This window comes from Toxotes jaculatrix, chromosome 22, assembly GCF_017976425.1.
Source record: "Toxotes jaculatrix isolate fToxJac2 chromosome 22, fToxJac2.pri, whole genome shotgun sequence".
In the NCBI taxonomy this organism is placed as follows: Eukaryota; Metazoa; Chordata; class Actinopteri; family Toxotidae; genus Toxotes; species Toxotes jaculatrix.
Window position 1 is genome coordinate 15,185,431 of NC_054415.1, and position 15,622 is coordinate 15,201,052.

General features: G+C 42.2%; 1 protein-coding gene across 2 annotated transcripts in view; it reads left to right on the forward strand.

Annotated features, from left to right (window-relative positions):
- The first annotated feature begins 437 nt into the window (after nucleotides 1-437).
- The window catches only part of arhgef39 (Rho guanine nucleotide exchange factor (GEF) 39), a 38,976-nt gene continuing 23,791 nt past the window's right edge, over nucleotides 438-15,622 (forward strand). For both annotated transcript variants that reach the window (XM_041030261.1, XM_041030262.1), the window contains exons 1-5: nucleotides 438-471; nucleotides 1,266-1,422; nucleotides 3,268-3,362; nucleotides 7,381-7,501; nucleotides 11,143-11,261. In XM_041030261.1, coding sequence (XP_040886195.1) covers nucleotides 1,288-1,422; nucleotides 3,268-3,362; nucleotides 7,381-7,501; nucleotides 11,143-11,261 — 470 coding nt within the window. In that variant the 5' untranslated portion in view covers nucleotides 438-471; nucleotides 1,266-1,287. The remainder of the gene's footprint in view (nucleotides 472-1,265; nucleotides 1,423-3,267; nucleotides 3,363-7,380; nucleotides 7,502-11,142; nucleotides 11,262-15,622) is intronic.

Genomic DNA, 15,622 nt, shown 5'->3' on the forward strand with positions numbered 1-15,622 from the left:
CTTTCTGTTATGTGTATGTGTATAAATATGTACATATGTATGTGTATTGAACACAACCATTTGTGCAGTGTTTTCAGAGCCCTTGTTACCACTGAGCACACTAAGCTCTTATTCTCAATAATATTTCTGGGAATTTGGGCATTTTAATAGCATTAAGAGGTGTTTTTGCACTCTGCGGTATATCACTGTCTATAATTATTTATTTATTTAATTATACGACATAGTTTGATTCATGTCTGGGTGTCTGTTACAGCATGGTTTGATCCACATAATGAATATTTGAAAATAAACATGTTGAACACAGCTCAAACTGAAGCTGCTTCACTATCAGTCTCACAGAGGGGGCGGTCTTTCCTGTTATTGTCTCGGTGCGGAGCAGCCAATCAGCGTGTCCGTTGATATCGCATCCCGGAAGAAGGAAGCTCAGCCTGAAAAGAGCGCCCTGCTTAAAAGTGCAGACGTTACCTCAAGGTAAGCCCACTTACTACTTCAACACACGGTATATAATATATATAAAGACATTTGCAGGCTGATACACAGTACGGTACATAAGAAATATACAGTTTATACATTTTATATCTCACACGAAACAGCGTCGCTGTAACAAATAGCGCTAATTTGTTTAAATGCTAGATACGCTTCCTCATAGCGCTTCGCTATACTTAGACATTTAAGTATTGCCCTTTAGTCAAAAAGAAAACTAATTTCTTTTATGTAACATAAACATAACCACATCATAAAAGTATACAAACGCTTCTCTTTATTTTTTTGTGATGTCACAGCGTCGCACCTGAAATATGCAGCTGCTAATCACATTAACTGAGTTTAACAAGGAAAAAAAACCCTAAAGCTTCACCTAACTTAACTGTGTGTGTGTATGTCTGTTTCAGAGTACTTCATATATTGGGATTCACCAAAAGTCACGTCATGAAAATTTCAGAAACTGTAGTGTACACAAGGCAAAAGAATGCATTAAAAAAATCAAACCTGACAGGCTCTTGAACTTCTGACTTCAGTGTCTGAGTGAATGTGAATGTTTGTAACTTTGAAGGGTAAAACAGTAATATGTTCCTCAGTCATGGCGTGTTTTCAGGGTTGTTTGCTATCCTTGCATTGATGTAGTGCTTTTAGTGGCAAGGTTCTGCTTTGTATAAAGCACTAAGAGGGATGTTAAGTCAGACTGCTGAAATTGTGTATTGTGTGTTACAGTGAAAAGTAACCTTTTCTTGTGTAATAGTAACACACACTTGCTTGTGTCATTGCAGTGTCCTCCTCGCCACTGCGACCATGACTTCCTTCCCCGGTCCGTGCAGCAGCATCCAGGAGCAGAGGGACCGCTGGGAGAGAAAACGCAGCCGAACAGCCAAAGAGCTGGTGCAGACAGAACAACATTACTGCCAGCAGCTGAACCTGGTCGCCACTGTACGTACTCAACCAGTTATGAGCACTGGTCTAATCTGGTGGAGGCTCATTGTTTGAACTAATGGCCTCTAAAGTATCAGTTTCATTTTGAAACTGTAATGATTATTCCTGATCTGTGGTTTTGACATATTAGCCTACTACTGTTCCATATAATCCAGGTTTACCTCTGCTTAAAGGGTGTGTTCAGCCAAATTATAAAACTTTCTCACTTCCATCCATCCTTTTGCTGCTGCCCTGGGGTTCTACCAGCTGATTGTGCCCGGAAAAGGCGCCCAGCAGGTGTCCTTATTAGATACCTGAACCACCTCAATTGGCTCCTTTTGAGGTAAAGGAGCAGCATCTCCACTCTGAGATGGAACGTACGTAGATCCACTGGTAAACTGAGAGCGATGCCTTCAGTCTCAGCCTCCTCCTCACCACATCGGCCCTTGTGCCATAGAACCATAGACTCTGAACATAGCCCACTTGGATTCCATGTCCCCCAGCTTCCCCCAGGATTCTTGAGCTCCCTCTTGAGGAGAGACTTATACCCTGCAGACAGGGGCTTTCCTGAGACATTCCCATTTCACCCTCACTACACATTTGGGTTCACCAGCAGGTCTTCACATATCTGCAGGGATTACCACAGTGTATTGTAATAGAGGCGCACCAGTTTGCCTGCAATAAAGAGGATCTCTGTTAACATCAGAAGAAACAATTACACTTTTAAGAAATACATTAAGCTTCAGGACAAATGAGTAGTGTCGCTACATCACACAACAAAGGCAAAGTATTTAATAAGTGATGTGATTGTTTATGCCACCATCTTGGAACTAAATAGATACGGGTTAGTCTGATTCAGTTCAGCAATTGACAACGTGATTGACACAAAACAATTGACATAATTTGGCAAAGGTGTTAACTCAAAGGCATCAGCCATGTGACTCTGACTACACTCTGTAAGATGTTACAAGCAGCAAAAGTAAGTAATAACTGAAGCTGTCAGATAAATATAGTGGAGTAAAAAGAGCAATATTTCCCCCTGAAATGTGCTGGAGTGGATGTATAAAGTAGCATAAAATGGAAACCGTCAAGGAAAGTACAAGTTCCAGTGGATTATCCAGATTAACAGGGACACTGTTTCAGAAACAGGTGCTGCATATAAACGTTAAAACGTCACTGTTCGATGTGAGATTTCTACCTGTGAATATTGTTTCCAAAATAAAAATATTCTCTGAATGAAGACAAAATATGCCAAACATAGACATAAAAAAAAAAAAAAATTCAACATACAGGCAATAACCTCTGCCTCATGAAGAGCACTCCTACTGTTCAGTACATATTAACAGACTCGAGGTGGAATTCATGGTAATCTTCCTCCCTGTGGAGAGAACAGACTTTTCACTGTAGCCTCATTTCTACACAATTACTCACCCTTCACCCGTTCACTCCAGTTAGGAGTCATTTTAGGCCTAATGCACATTCAATTTGCTAATCCCATTTTCACTTCAGTTGGCTCGAGACTGGCGCAGCTGTCGGGTTTATTGTGAGTGGATAGGAACAACATCCCTCTGTACTTGTTCTTTGTATGTGCCTTCATCTATATGTTAACAGTCAGTTTTGGCTGGAGAGCAAAAAAAAAAAAAAAAACTACCAGCCTGTAAGTCCCTATTTTTATTTTACAAGTTAAGGGTCTTGGTATTACATTTGCTCTCAGTTTTGGGAGAGTAATTTAGACGTCAGCCAAAAATATTTCCATTCATCAAAGACCTATCCAATCAGAGGCAGCCCAGTTCCGGCTTATTAATACAAATGCCGAGAAATAATGTCATTTTTTGTCTCCTTCTGCTCTCTCGTTTCTCACAGTACTTTGTGGAGATCTTGAAGGCCAAAGGAACCCTGAGGCAGGACATTAGAGAAAACATCTTCAGCTCAATTAAAGCCATTCATTCAGTAAACCAGTAAGTATCCTCTGAATAATTTAAAGAATATCTGTGCTTTGGAGATGGTGCTGAGGGACCGTGCAAAGGGATGAGGATTAGTGGGGTTGTCTCGTGTGTTAGACTGCAGTCAAGATACAGCTCTTCGTTCGCCAAAGTGTGGTCCTTATCTTCACCATTAGCAGAAGTCAGTGATATTGTGTTCTCTCTCTCTCTCTCTCCGCTGGTGGATGCATTACTGCGTATCAGGTAGAATTACTGCAGCTGATATCACAAATGAAGAGCATTACTGTTACCTGCCTGACCTGCTGTTGAAGATGGCGGGGGGGCACGGTGGCCAGCTGGGAGTCAGAGCTGAGAAAAGCTGATCTCAGTGCTTGTCTAGACGTCAAATCGATTCTGTGCCGTAAAACTCAAATTTTGCCAATGCACTTGAAAAACTTGGGCACATTCATAAAAAGGCTGATGATGGAGGCTGGTGCATGTGCACAGGCTGAGGCACTAGATTCAGCTGTGGTGTCCATAAATCAATAAAGAAGGCATATAGAGCTCAAGAGGGGGGGATTTAAACCTTGATTATTTTTGTGTTAAAGGCAGTATTTCTTGTTCTCGTTCAGAAAAAGCCTGAAACTTGCAGAAATTTCCAAAAATATGTTTTGACACTGTCATTTGGACTATTGAGTGTAGAGTGATTTGCAAAAAATTGCAATTTTTTAATCCTTAAAATTAAAGTAAAGTTGAGATGTGAAGGACTCTGACTACTGTCTGAAGCTGCTGCTGTTATTCATGAGAGTATAGATAGTTCAGACACAATCATTTGGAGATAACAACAATCAAGAGCTCGACCTGAGATTTGCTGTCCACAGACTGCACACCGTGACAAACCGTGCGGTGTGAGCGGTTGGGATACCTTTGACTGGGAATTCCATTTTCCAGACTAGATAATGAGTGGTGTGGGTTCCCACAGGCCCTCCTCCTCCTCCTCCTCTGCAGACTGACAGGCTTTCCTGTTGAGAACGCTACAATGAAGATTGAAGTATGAATTACGGAGTCTTATGTATTGGATAAATGGTTCCGCAGATCTCATACATCTTCATTATAAGCCCCTCATTGAATCAATGGTTGAAACATAATGGCAAGCACTCCATTTAAAAAAAGTGGTCCGTGGAGAGACAATGTGTTAGCGCCAGACTTATTTACCACTGGTAAAGTGATTGATTATAGATTTCCCCATATTCTGTTCGCTTTCTTTCACGCTGACATTTGGTATACATTGAATACGTGTGTGACACTGCCAAGAGTAATTGATAATAAGCGTGGTGATAATAAGCTCTCGTAGACAGATATGTCTGTTGCTGCTGCTTCTGCCAGTAAGCTCACTGTCTCAGCTTCTTGTGGTAAATGCGTCCATCATAACAGATATTGAATGTCCAGTCAGATTCATTGCGGTTTTCATTTTATTTAATCAGACTGTTCACTTTTTTTAAAATTTAGGTCAAAGTCTTTGATAGCTGCTTTTGTTCAGGCAGTGTCTAACGTCTGAGGAAAAAAGGCTTTAATTAAACAAACATGTTTTTTTAATCAATATATTGCTTTTGCTGTTGAGCAGATAAAGTAAAGAAATGCAATCATTTTTTTTAACGGATAATGTGATGGTGGTTTAAAAAGCAAAAATGATAGAACTTTTACTTTATCCTGGCCACACGCCAGGTTGTTCTTCATTTCATCCGTTTTTGCTGAATGTTGTGTGCGTCTGAAGAATCCCGTACTTTTTTTGCAGCAGGACATTGATACCTGAGATTGTAAGTCGCTGATCCTCACAAAGCAGCAGGAAACCGCTTTCCAGCTTCAGAAACGTTCTGTGAGAACCGTGCTCGTCAGCTTCTGCGCAGCCTGATGGTTCTCTGATCATAACGCGAGCGTGTCAGTGTGCGCAGGGTGAAGGCAGCGTAGATTCATCTGGGCTTTCTCTCTTTATTTACTTAACTTCAGAGTGCAGTGGGAATAGCGGTAATGAATTCTGCCTTCATTAAGCTTTGCTGAGTTACATAGGGAACAGATACTTGATGTATATATATATATTATACTATATATTGACATACCATGCCATTTGTTCTGCTTCTGTTTATGGAGAACACAGAGCAGGAGGAGCAACCCAATTATTCCCAGCTACTAACATGACAGACAGGAATCAGCAACTTGAAAGAGCTGTCAGTGGATCCAGTAAGGAGCATACACTCAGCAATGGATTTGAAAAGGGGGGGGGGGGGGTTCATAATAAGAATAGGTGTGGTCTGAGAGGTGGATCAGACATAGAGTGACGGGTCACTATGTGTCCACGCGACGTGAAGCACATCGTGCAGTTCACTGAGAGCAACCAAATGCTGCTTTATTGCTTTGTTTTCTACCAGTGATTCGCGGTTATGTTTATTTGTTTCATTAATTAGTCATTTATGTTTTAGCGGATGCTCACGCCGTGTCATAACAATTAGTATTCCTCTGTTCGAGCCTTCCCCAAATGAAGGCGTCTCGCCCTGAATTGTTTGGTCAAGGTTGCATCCACCCCAGATGTCGCAACTTGCTCGGAATTAATGTGGATTAACGCGACACGCGCCGAATGCTAATGTTATCTCCATCCTGCTGCTGATGGCCAGACAATTTAATTGCTGTGGAAAAAAAAAAAAAAAAAGTATCAAAATGTAATCCATAATTTCATATTTATCATAATAGCCTCTGGCAGTGAGAGAGGAAGTGGTGGGGGGGGAGAAAAAAAACGGAAACACAGTTTTTCCCGCCCTTTGCCCTCGTTAGAACTCTCTCGGCTGCTCCTGCATCTCCTGATTATGAACAGAGGCTACCTTGGCACGCAACTTCATTAAAATCTATTTAAATCAACTTCAGCGGCAAAGTGCTCCTTTTTACAGCATGTACGAACAGAAGTCTCTGGGAGCATCATTAGAGAGTAGGACTGTGTGTGTGTGTGTGTCTGTATGTGTGTGTGTGGTATGTGTACTTCCTCTAGGTTTGGATAACAAGCTCCTTCACAAGTGTCAACACCCCCAACCAATTGCGTCCGTGTTACTGTAATGTGCCTGACAGGCTGAACGATTGCTTTGCCTCTGCCTTGATCCAGTTGTTTTGTTCCTGAGTTCAGCAGGCGTGTTCTCACTACAAAGTGGCCCTGGGTGCCCCGAAGACAGACCCACCATCTGGGTCCCAGTAAATACGTCACCCACGGGGAGAGGCCTTTCAAAATGACACTACAGAGCCCCGCCTGCTAAACCTCCCATTAACAGGGAAGCAATCCTCTGAACTTTGCTCAACCCCCGCACTTTCTCTAAACATGTGTGCCTTTGCTGAAAGTGATGTTGTTTTTTTTTTTTTTTTTTAAAGATGTGATCTCGCCTTATTTGAGCTGCGTCTTTCCACTGATGCAGAGCAGCAGTTCATTCTCAGTCAGCGATGTGCACTAACTCATCCAGTGTGGTTTGACCGCAGGGAAAATGCCCAATGTCCTGAAAATGGGTGACGGTGACCCGATGAAGACTATGGGCTATGTCGTGCGTGTGTTCTACCAAATGTGTGTTGTATTTGAATTAGAACTGAAGGGCACGGTGGTTTTGAACAAACACACAAAAGACAAAGCACATCAATGTCAGATTGATGTGTTTCTTTGATGAGAACCATCTTTGCCCAAGACAAAACAGTGGCATGTAGAAAGCATATTAACCAGACAACAGCCAAGAGTTCATGTTTGTGTTGTTTGGCCAACTCGCAGAATTAAAGCTTAATTAACTACAGCTGAGTTGCCAGCTGCCGTTATAGCCAGCCTAAATGTTTCATCTCCTGTAACTTGTTAAGACACATCTTATTATGTAAATTTATAATTGAAATGTCAGCTCTTTAGATTTGATAATTGCAAATCACGTCTTTCAGATCACAAATTTTGGATTTAAAATGAGAAGCTGTTCAGTCCTTGTCTGGTGTTTTTGTGTTTAATTATATCTAACCTGTTTTTTTTTTTGTTTTTTTTTTGCAGATCTCTTTTGGTCCATTTGGAGAACGGCTACTTCGGCCGAGGTTTCGACCAGTTCTGTCCACATCTCCATCTCTACAACACATATGCGGACAACATCTACAACGCCAACAAAGTGCTTGGGGTAGGAACACACTGTTTCCACATGGCTATCACTCCTCCGTGTCAGACGTTCCTGTTGAACGTAGGAGCATTTCACAAGCTTTTTATTAACATTAGATTTGATTCGATTTTAATCATCGCTGTGGGGAAATTGGCCAGCGTATTCTTCAGGTGTGGGACTGAATACACATGCAAATGCACATGTGGTTATCAGATTCTTTGTTGCAGACACAGTCAGTTCCACCGCTGTCAGTGATGCTGGTGATGCCATGGCAACACTTTGATGTGGAGTGGCTTCAGAAGTTATTCAGACATCTTCACTTTTTGCACACTTAATCGTATTTGTGAAGATGTTCATTTTAATTTGATGTCAGATGGCTTTTTACTCAAAGTGGCTTCTGGTTATTTGTCACCTCCCTGACCAAGGCCCTTCTTCCTCGGTGACTCTGTTTGGCTCCAGAGCCACCTCTGGGAAGAGTCCCGGTGGTTCCAGACTTCTTCCATTTTACAATTACTGAGGCCACTGTTCTCCTGGGAACGCTCAGAGCTTCAGAAATGCTATTCCTCGCCCCCGTTTTATCACCACAGAGAGTTCCCTGGATTTCTTGGTTTTTGTCCTGACATATAGTGTGAATTGCAGGACGTTATAAACACAGGTGTGTTGCCTTTCTGCTCTATGTCCAATCATGTCTCATCATCTCAAGGATAATTAAAGCAAACAGGAAGCACCTGACAATAGTTTAGAGTGCCACAGCAAAGGGTCTGAATACTTTTGTTTACTAAACTGTTCACTCAATCAATCAATCAATCAATGAGCTTCAGTCCGATTGGTATCAGTCCTTTTCATCTCAATCTCAAAAGAAAGCAAATGAGAATATTCCCCAAATACATTCATCGGATTTATTTAAGCGTTTGCAGGCCGGCATGCTGGGAGCGTCCAGCGGAGATGTCCCGTCGCTAGCTTTGCATCACAGTTGTGAAGATAATGCTGTAATGTTGTCTTAATTAAGAGTAAGGATGTCTGCAGAACACTGACTAATTGCATTGATTATGGGCCCAAGGCCTGCACGTTTGCATTGATCCGCCTCCAGATTGACATTCCTTATAATTGACTGAGCAGGGAAACGTGTTGCAGTGACAGGTGTGCTGGTTTACTCCAGTGACGAGCGATCAGTCCTCTAAACGGCAGACACCTAGAACCCACATCAGTCTGGTTCTGCTGTCAAGTCGAATTAAATAGAAAACGTTATTCCTGCTAAATGTACTGAAGAGGCATTCTGAAAATATGGAAGCGGTATTCCCCTCATGCAATATCAGAGGCGTGTAATTAGTGCCGGGTGATAATTCAGTATTAGTTGTTAATCGACTTTCGGTGGAATCATATTGCGAAGATGTGTTTTAATCTTGTAATTACACACTAACAAAATTACTTCCAGAGGTTCTCATTTCCATCCATGAAGAGTTTGATCTCATGTAATGTGTAACAGTATAGAGTATAGTACCAATGAACATTGGTTTGATTATTTTGTATGTGATTTTACATACATTTCCCATATTGTTGTAACATTAACATCAATCTTGATGACTCTGTTTCTCAGCTGTAGGTGAATTAAGGACAAGTCTGGGGATTTTCTATATTTTTCTCATTATCAATAAATCCAGTGACCCTAAACCAACAATGTGATAATCCCTCTCTCAATACTTTCGGACTCCCCCTGTCGTGTCTATGGTTCTATATCGTATGTATGTGAATCTTTAATCTCTTTTAATCTCAATAATTTCCTAAAACAGCTGGCCCCTCTATTTTCTAGCAAATGTTACTCAGAATTTGGTGCTGCAGCGAATATTTGGGGCAGCATGACAGTGGGATACAAGGGATTAAGTCAAAATGAACTCCAGTGTGCGGTAATGAAGGGACATGTCCCCCCCCAGTGCAGCAGAGTGAGTGGATCATTGACGTGTTTTTAATAGTTATTGGACAACATGGAAGCTCTGATAGACAGTACTTGTTAGGAGGACACATTCGTTGTTTTGGGGTCTGTGCATTGGGATTTCTTTAATACCAACTACTTCAGTGATACAGTGATTCTGATTTGAGGCGAGAAACCCGGTTAATAAAGTGATTTAATTCAGGATTATATCACTTCTGACTGTTATAGGGAAAAAAAAATCGGCCATTATCCATTTTAAACTTTATTAAAAGTAGACAGCTGGAGCTGCTGGAGTTTTACATAGGAAGGAGAATGAATCTTTATATCGTGCAGCCGTACTGAGTATTTGTCCCACCTGTGACAGAGGTTGCCGAAGTAAAGTCAAAAACGCAGAGCTGTAAAATGTGGTGCTCTGGGTTGGAAACATTCAACACTAAATCCAAACTGTCAACTCTTAATGGTTTCTGATTTACAACTTCACTCCCGCTCTGCCAGGCCTACTCCTCTTCAACCTAATAAGTGATTCCTCTCACATTGTCCTCCATCATCTACTGACTCACCACCTGCCTGCTTACTATGTCCAGCTTCACCTGCCACAGGCATAATGACCAGCTAAACAGCTGTATGTGAGCAGCACACACACACACACACACACCACAGCTGGCATCTAAAGTCAAGTGGCATACACTGATGTTTTCAAAGCCGTGAAATAGCGCAGAGCTCTCCTCAGGTCTATTTAAATACAGCAGCAATGTTTATTTTGATGATTGACGCAAATGACAAGATGAGCCTTTTTGTCATCCAAATGTTGACACACACTCGTGCTGACACCATGTGCAAATGCATATTTAATGACAGATACACGCTGCCTCTACCCGCCTCCACCTCCCTGCACCTTCAGCTGGCAATGCAGCATAATGAGTGACAACGAGATGATGTTTGGGGGTTTGTCAGGCAGACTGTGCAGCCAGAAAGTGACACAAGATACAGGGATCGTCTCCGGTAGTAACATGTCCATCATCGCCTCTGCAAGCTCCAAAAAAAAAAAAACTGTGTGTGTTAAAATATTACTAGACTTTTTCTTTTTATTTCATTAAAAAAAAGAAAGAAAAAGAAACAATAATTGTGGCTTGTGCCAAAGCAGGACTAAGTCTGTGCTTACAGTAGCTACCCAGCGCCCCCCCCCCCCCCCCCCCACCCCCATCAGATAGCACAGCTTGTAAATGCTTTTCTGTTCTTGATTTAGGAATTTTCTCCCGCTCCTCCTGCGGATCACTTAAGGTTGGGAGATATTTTAAGCTGTCTTGCACACACAGCAGGTTTAAGATCTTCCCACAGATTTTCAGTGGTGTTGGAATCAGGACGGCGAGGAGCCGTTCCAAAAGCTTCAGCTTGTGTTTCTTGAAGTGGTTCATGGTGGATTTTGATGTCTGCCTTGGATCGTTGTCCTATTGTACAACCCAGAATCTTTTTTTTTTTTTTTTTTCAGCTTCAGTTTTTTGATTGACTGCAGGACATTTGCCTCCAGAATTTGGCTGATATGTGGATAAATTCATTTTGTATTTCCAGTACCACTGGCTGCTTTGATGATTGAGGCCTAAGAGCTAACGTCACTGTAGTACTGAGACTCTTTCTTTAACTTCATGAAAAAAAAGTTAACAGTGCATTAACATGATAAATGTGTCTACATGGCTCTGAGAATGACGTCACAATGTGTTGTGTGTTGCCGCAGATCCAGCTGAAGAAAAACAAGGCCTTCAGACGCTTTAAGAAACTGCAGGAATCACGACCAGAGTTCGACAACCACAAGCTCGAGGACTTGCTGCAGCTTCCCGTTCAGCGGATTGATCGGTAAGTCTGCCTAACGTGTCGATGAAGGAAGGCTGGATGTTACTTTTCCTTTTCTCAGGCTGCATAAACTCAGCCTTACACCACAGGTTGGGTTTACTGTGAGTTCAGTCCACTGTGGAATGCTGCCTTAAGTTGATTAGCAGTGACACAGGGGCTGAAAGTTTCTATATTCAGTCTGTGTGATCCCTGCTGCTGGAATTCACAGCATGTGTTGGAGGAGCAGACCGAGGCAGAGCTGTGAGTCATCTTTAACAGAACTTTCTGATCAGAGTAACTGATCCAAATGGACCTGCTGTATTGGCAATAGTTAGCCGAGTCCAGCTGATCAATACTGAGCTTTAAGCTAACTTCAGCTCAGTGTAGAATTTAATGAGGGGGTAATTACTATATATTTACTATATAATACATTTCCACAGCATAATTATACAGAGTTGTGTGTCATACTTTGCAATCTGATGCTCCAGATTAGTTTTTTTAATATAAATACGGTTCTCATTAACACAGAGAAGGAACCGAACATAACAAACTGATGATCTCTTATAGTGTAAGAGGGTGTAAACTTTCATTTGACAGCCAGAAAATGTTTCCAGTACAATCTTCAGCCGTCTGTATGTAATTGATACTCTGGTTTTTTTTTTTATTTACTTTAGAGAAAACACCAAATCGAGCGTTTGGCGAAGTGTTGTGGTTCTGCTGTTCTACCGTCAAGAGCACTGCTGTGGATGGGTCACAGATTTCATGCTTGAGTTCTGTTTCTTTTTTTGCTGTTTAGTTGTTTTCCTTTCACCAGTCACCCGCTACATCGCACAACGTATAGTCTCCGTGACAGATGTAATTATTATTATTTGATGTAGCGTCCGTGTAGTACTCAGACTGTCCAGAAGCTGTCAAAATCTCTTTTGTTAAACACCAGTTTTTGTTAGCTGTAATTTCATGCGGTCTTGATCTCGCTTGTTAATTAGTGGAACAAGGAAGAGAAATGGGCTGAAACGTGCTTTCCAATGCAGCTAGATATCATGACACTGGTTTATCAAGCTGCTTGCTTGTATCTTAATTAGGGCCCCGCTCGTCTTCTCATCTCTCCAGATGTACAGTCGAGCACGCCGAGTGTTACATCCATCCATCACGCGGGAGAGAAGTTGTCTGTGAGATGAGCTGACTCCTCGCCTTTACATCTGAGACACTTTACTGTATATCTCATTTATGTTCACTTTCTCCTCGAAACAACAAAGGATCGGTTTCCCTTTATTTTTCCTCACTGTTCCCACGCTTCGGGGATAACGCAGAACTCTTCAATGCAACTTTTCAAGCCATGGTAAATGATAGGGATGCACTAATCCAAGCTTTTCTCTTCCAATACCATACTTCAACACAGACCAAGTACCTGTAACGTCTCTGAAATAGGGGACAGACAGAAACGCCAACAAAATGTCCAGGTGTCCAGAAACTTCTGGTGACCGAAAGGCACTGGTGCAAACCAGGCGCAAGCAGTCTCAGCCGGGTCCACGAGAGGCTGAATACATTGTTAATGGGAGGAATACAGAAATCAGCAGGTAGAGTGAGGGTGAGCTTCAGTAATGACCAATCACATTAGCTCCTCTCATCCCCCTTTTAAAGCAGCAAGAGAGAGAGAGAGAGAAAATACGCTGTCAGTGGTAGAATTAACAGGCAGCTGATGTATGTTGGAGCAGTGAGCTGCTGGTTAGAGTTGTGCAAATAATCAGGTCACAGACATTTAAACTGCACTTCTCATTTAAAATAAGTTGATTAGAATTTTCATGTGCTTTGCAAACATCGGCCCTCATTTATCCCACAGAACAAAATAAAAATGAAACAGCCCTTCTTTCTTTAAACAACAAACACAAAAAAACAGGGTTTGCAGATTGGCTGCACAAGGTCAGTTAACATTAAATCCCTGGGGCTCATTTAAATAATTAATGGAGGTGTCCAAGCTGCGCTAGCAGTGCATGTAGTATGTAGGGGTTTTGGAGAGGTGTGAGCGTGCCCCCTGTTCAGTGGAGGAGGTTCTGAGCAGAAGGAAAAACAAGCGAACGCAATCCTCTGAAATCATCATGAAGGGTGTGTTTCTGCCTAGCTACCAAAGATTTTCCAAGTCCATTAGTTGCAGTTAGTTCAAGCCATTAGTTGACTGGTCATCGCACATGATATTAATATAATAACCATGTTTGAGGTAGGAGAGTGATAGGCAAATGTTTTCCCGCAGAGTTTGAGTGTCACATTCTTGGGTTCATCCTTTAATCTCTAGAAAAGATCCCACGCTTTGGATTTCCTGCCCGACATATGTGATTATTATCTAATAACATAAACGATGTCCTTCCATGAGTGTCGCCACTTCCTGTGGAATTACACTTGTCGGTGATATAGCTGGGGAATTTTTCCCTAATCTGCAGTAGATAGGCAATAAAAGTGTAGCAAATGAAAAGAGACCACGCTTGACATAATTGGAAGGTGTCTTTTCATTTTTCATTTTGCAGGGGTGCGTGCGTGTATGTGTGCACCACTGCCAAGCAAAGCCATGAAAATGGTCCTGTGTCTGCGATAAGTGGTAGTCTGGCCAGATTGGGACGCGAGCGTCATTTTGTGCCAGAACACCGCGCCATCTAAACAGCGTAAACACAGCTTAAGCCAGGCCTCTCCTCCCACATGGGCATAAACACTCGCCACACTGTGGTGATTTGAAGGGCTGTAATGGAATGTAGGAGTGTGTTTTTGGCTGCTGGCAAACACAAAGACAAAACACAGGACTGAAAATGGATTGGGCTTTGTAAAAAGCTGATACAATCAAGGAATCCCTGGATCTGATCCCATCTCCATCCTGTGTGTTGCCGCGGGTCATCACCACACACTGGTTGCTGGGATGTGCCAATCTCGAGAGGCGAATGTGGTTGCACATCAGTGTTAGGAAATAGGGCAGTAATGTGTCCCTACTGACAGTATACAAATGATTCACCACCAGTGTTTGCTGCCATTAGTGCCACATTCACATTAAACCATACCAAACCGCTATTTAAACCATAATTACAGTCAGCCAGTCTACAAGTTATGATTTAGAGTTGGATAAATTAGGAATTCATGGCAGCTGTGATATCTCCCAGTTGGCCAAACGAACACGCCAATGGCAAAATAGTTGCAAAAACCACTATCACTGATGGGCAGGGTCCTTTGTGCTCCATAGGTAGGTTTGGCGGAGGGGAGAGAGGTACTGATGTTCTTTTCTGTTGTGTTCACTGTCCATTGTAAGGTCTTACAGTCAGACAGTGATGCAGGTGATCAGGATGCTCTCAGTGGTGTTGAGGACAGGTGGAGGGAGGCTCCGTCCTCTTAAATCAGTGCAGGAAGTGGAGATGCTGCTGTGCTGTCCCATGTGAGGTCGAGGGAGGTGTTTAGGCCTCACTGGCTCAGCTTGTAGGCTGAGCTGAAGTCAGTGAAGAGCATCATGGCATAAGTAGCTTGCAATGATGCGCTATCCATTAGAATGTGTTTGCTGATCGTTGTTGCCGCTGCTCAGCTCTCTCAGAGCCTCTGTTACATACTTACACTGCACCAGTGTGACCAGTGTTTGCACACAGCAGTTCTTCCTTTCATGCTGAGTAGTCTGTTTAAGCCTTATAAAGTCCAACTTGTTGTCTGGTGAGCACACATTAATTACAGTGTGTTTATACAGAGGGCGTCCAAAAGTGTGAGACCAGTAGTCAAGATACTTTGTGTTTTTCTTCATTACAGATGATAATATCAGCCTAAGAATTTGAGTGAAAAGCTGAATCTTTGAAAAATGTACCTGAATTTCAGAAGATATTAGTATTTGCTTCTCCTCAGTCTTCAGTCTTCTTCACCCCCCCATAAATGTTCAGCGGGGTGGTGGTCAGGTGACTCTGGGACTCCTTGGTCTTCTTTGGTCTTCAAGTAGTTCTTGCAAAAGCTTTGACGTGTGTTTGGAATTGTTAGCTTGCTGCAGCATGAATCCTTCTCCACAAAGGTGCAAACCAGAGGGTACAGTGTGCAGGTGTCCAACTCCAGACTTGAATATTCCCACCACCTGTTTACCTGTGTGTGTATAGTGTGTGCATGTGTAAGTTAATTACAGGTATATATGTGTGTGTGTGTGTATATATATATAAAAAAATTACCTGTTGCCAGTATGTATCAGGTGATGAACTAAAAACTATTTTCTTGAGAAGAGTATGAGGTGTTTTTCCTTTTTATGTAACCACTCTCAGTCTCACATACGAGTACAGTTGTGTTTGACTCTGATACATAATCAGTCGGCCTCGTTCTCTCCGGCTCAGCCCTCTCTCCCTCTGCCTTATCCTTTGCATTTGCCATCATCATCATTGATTCAT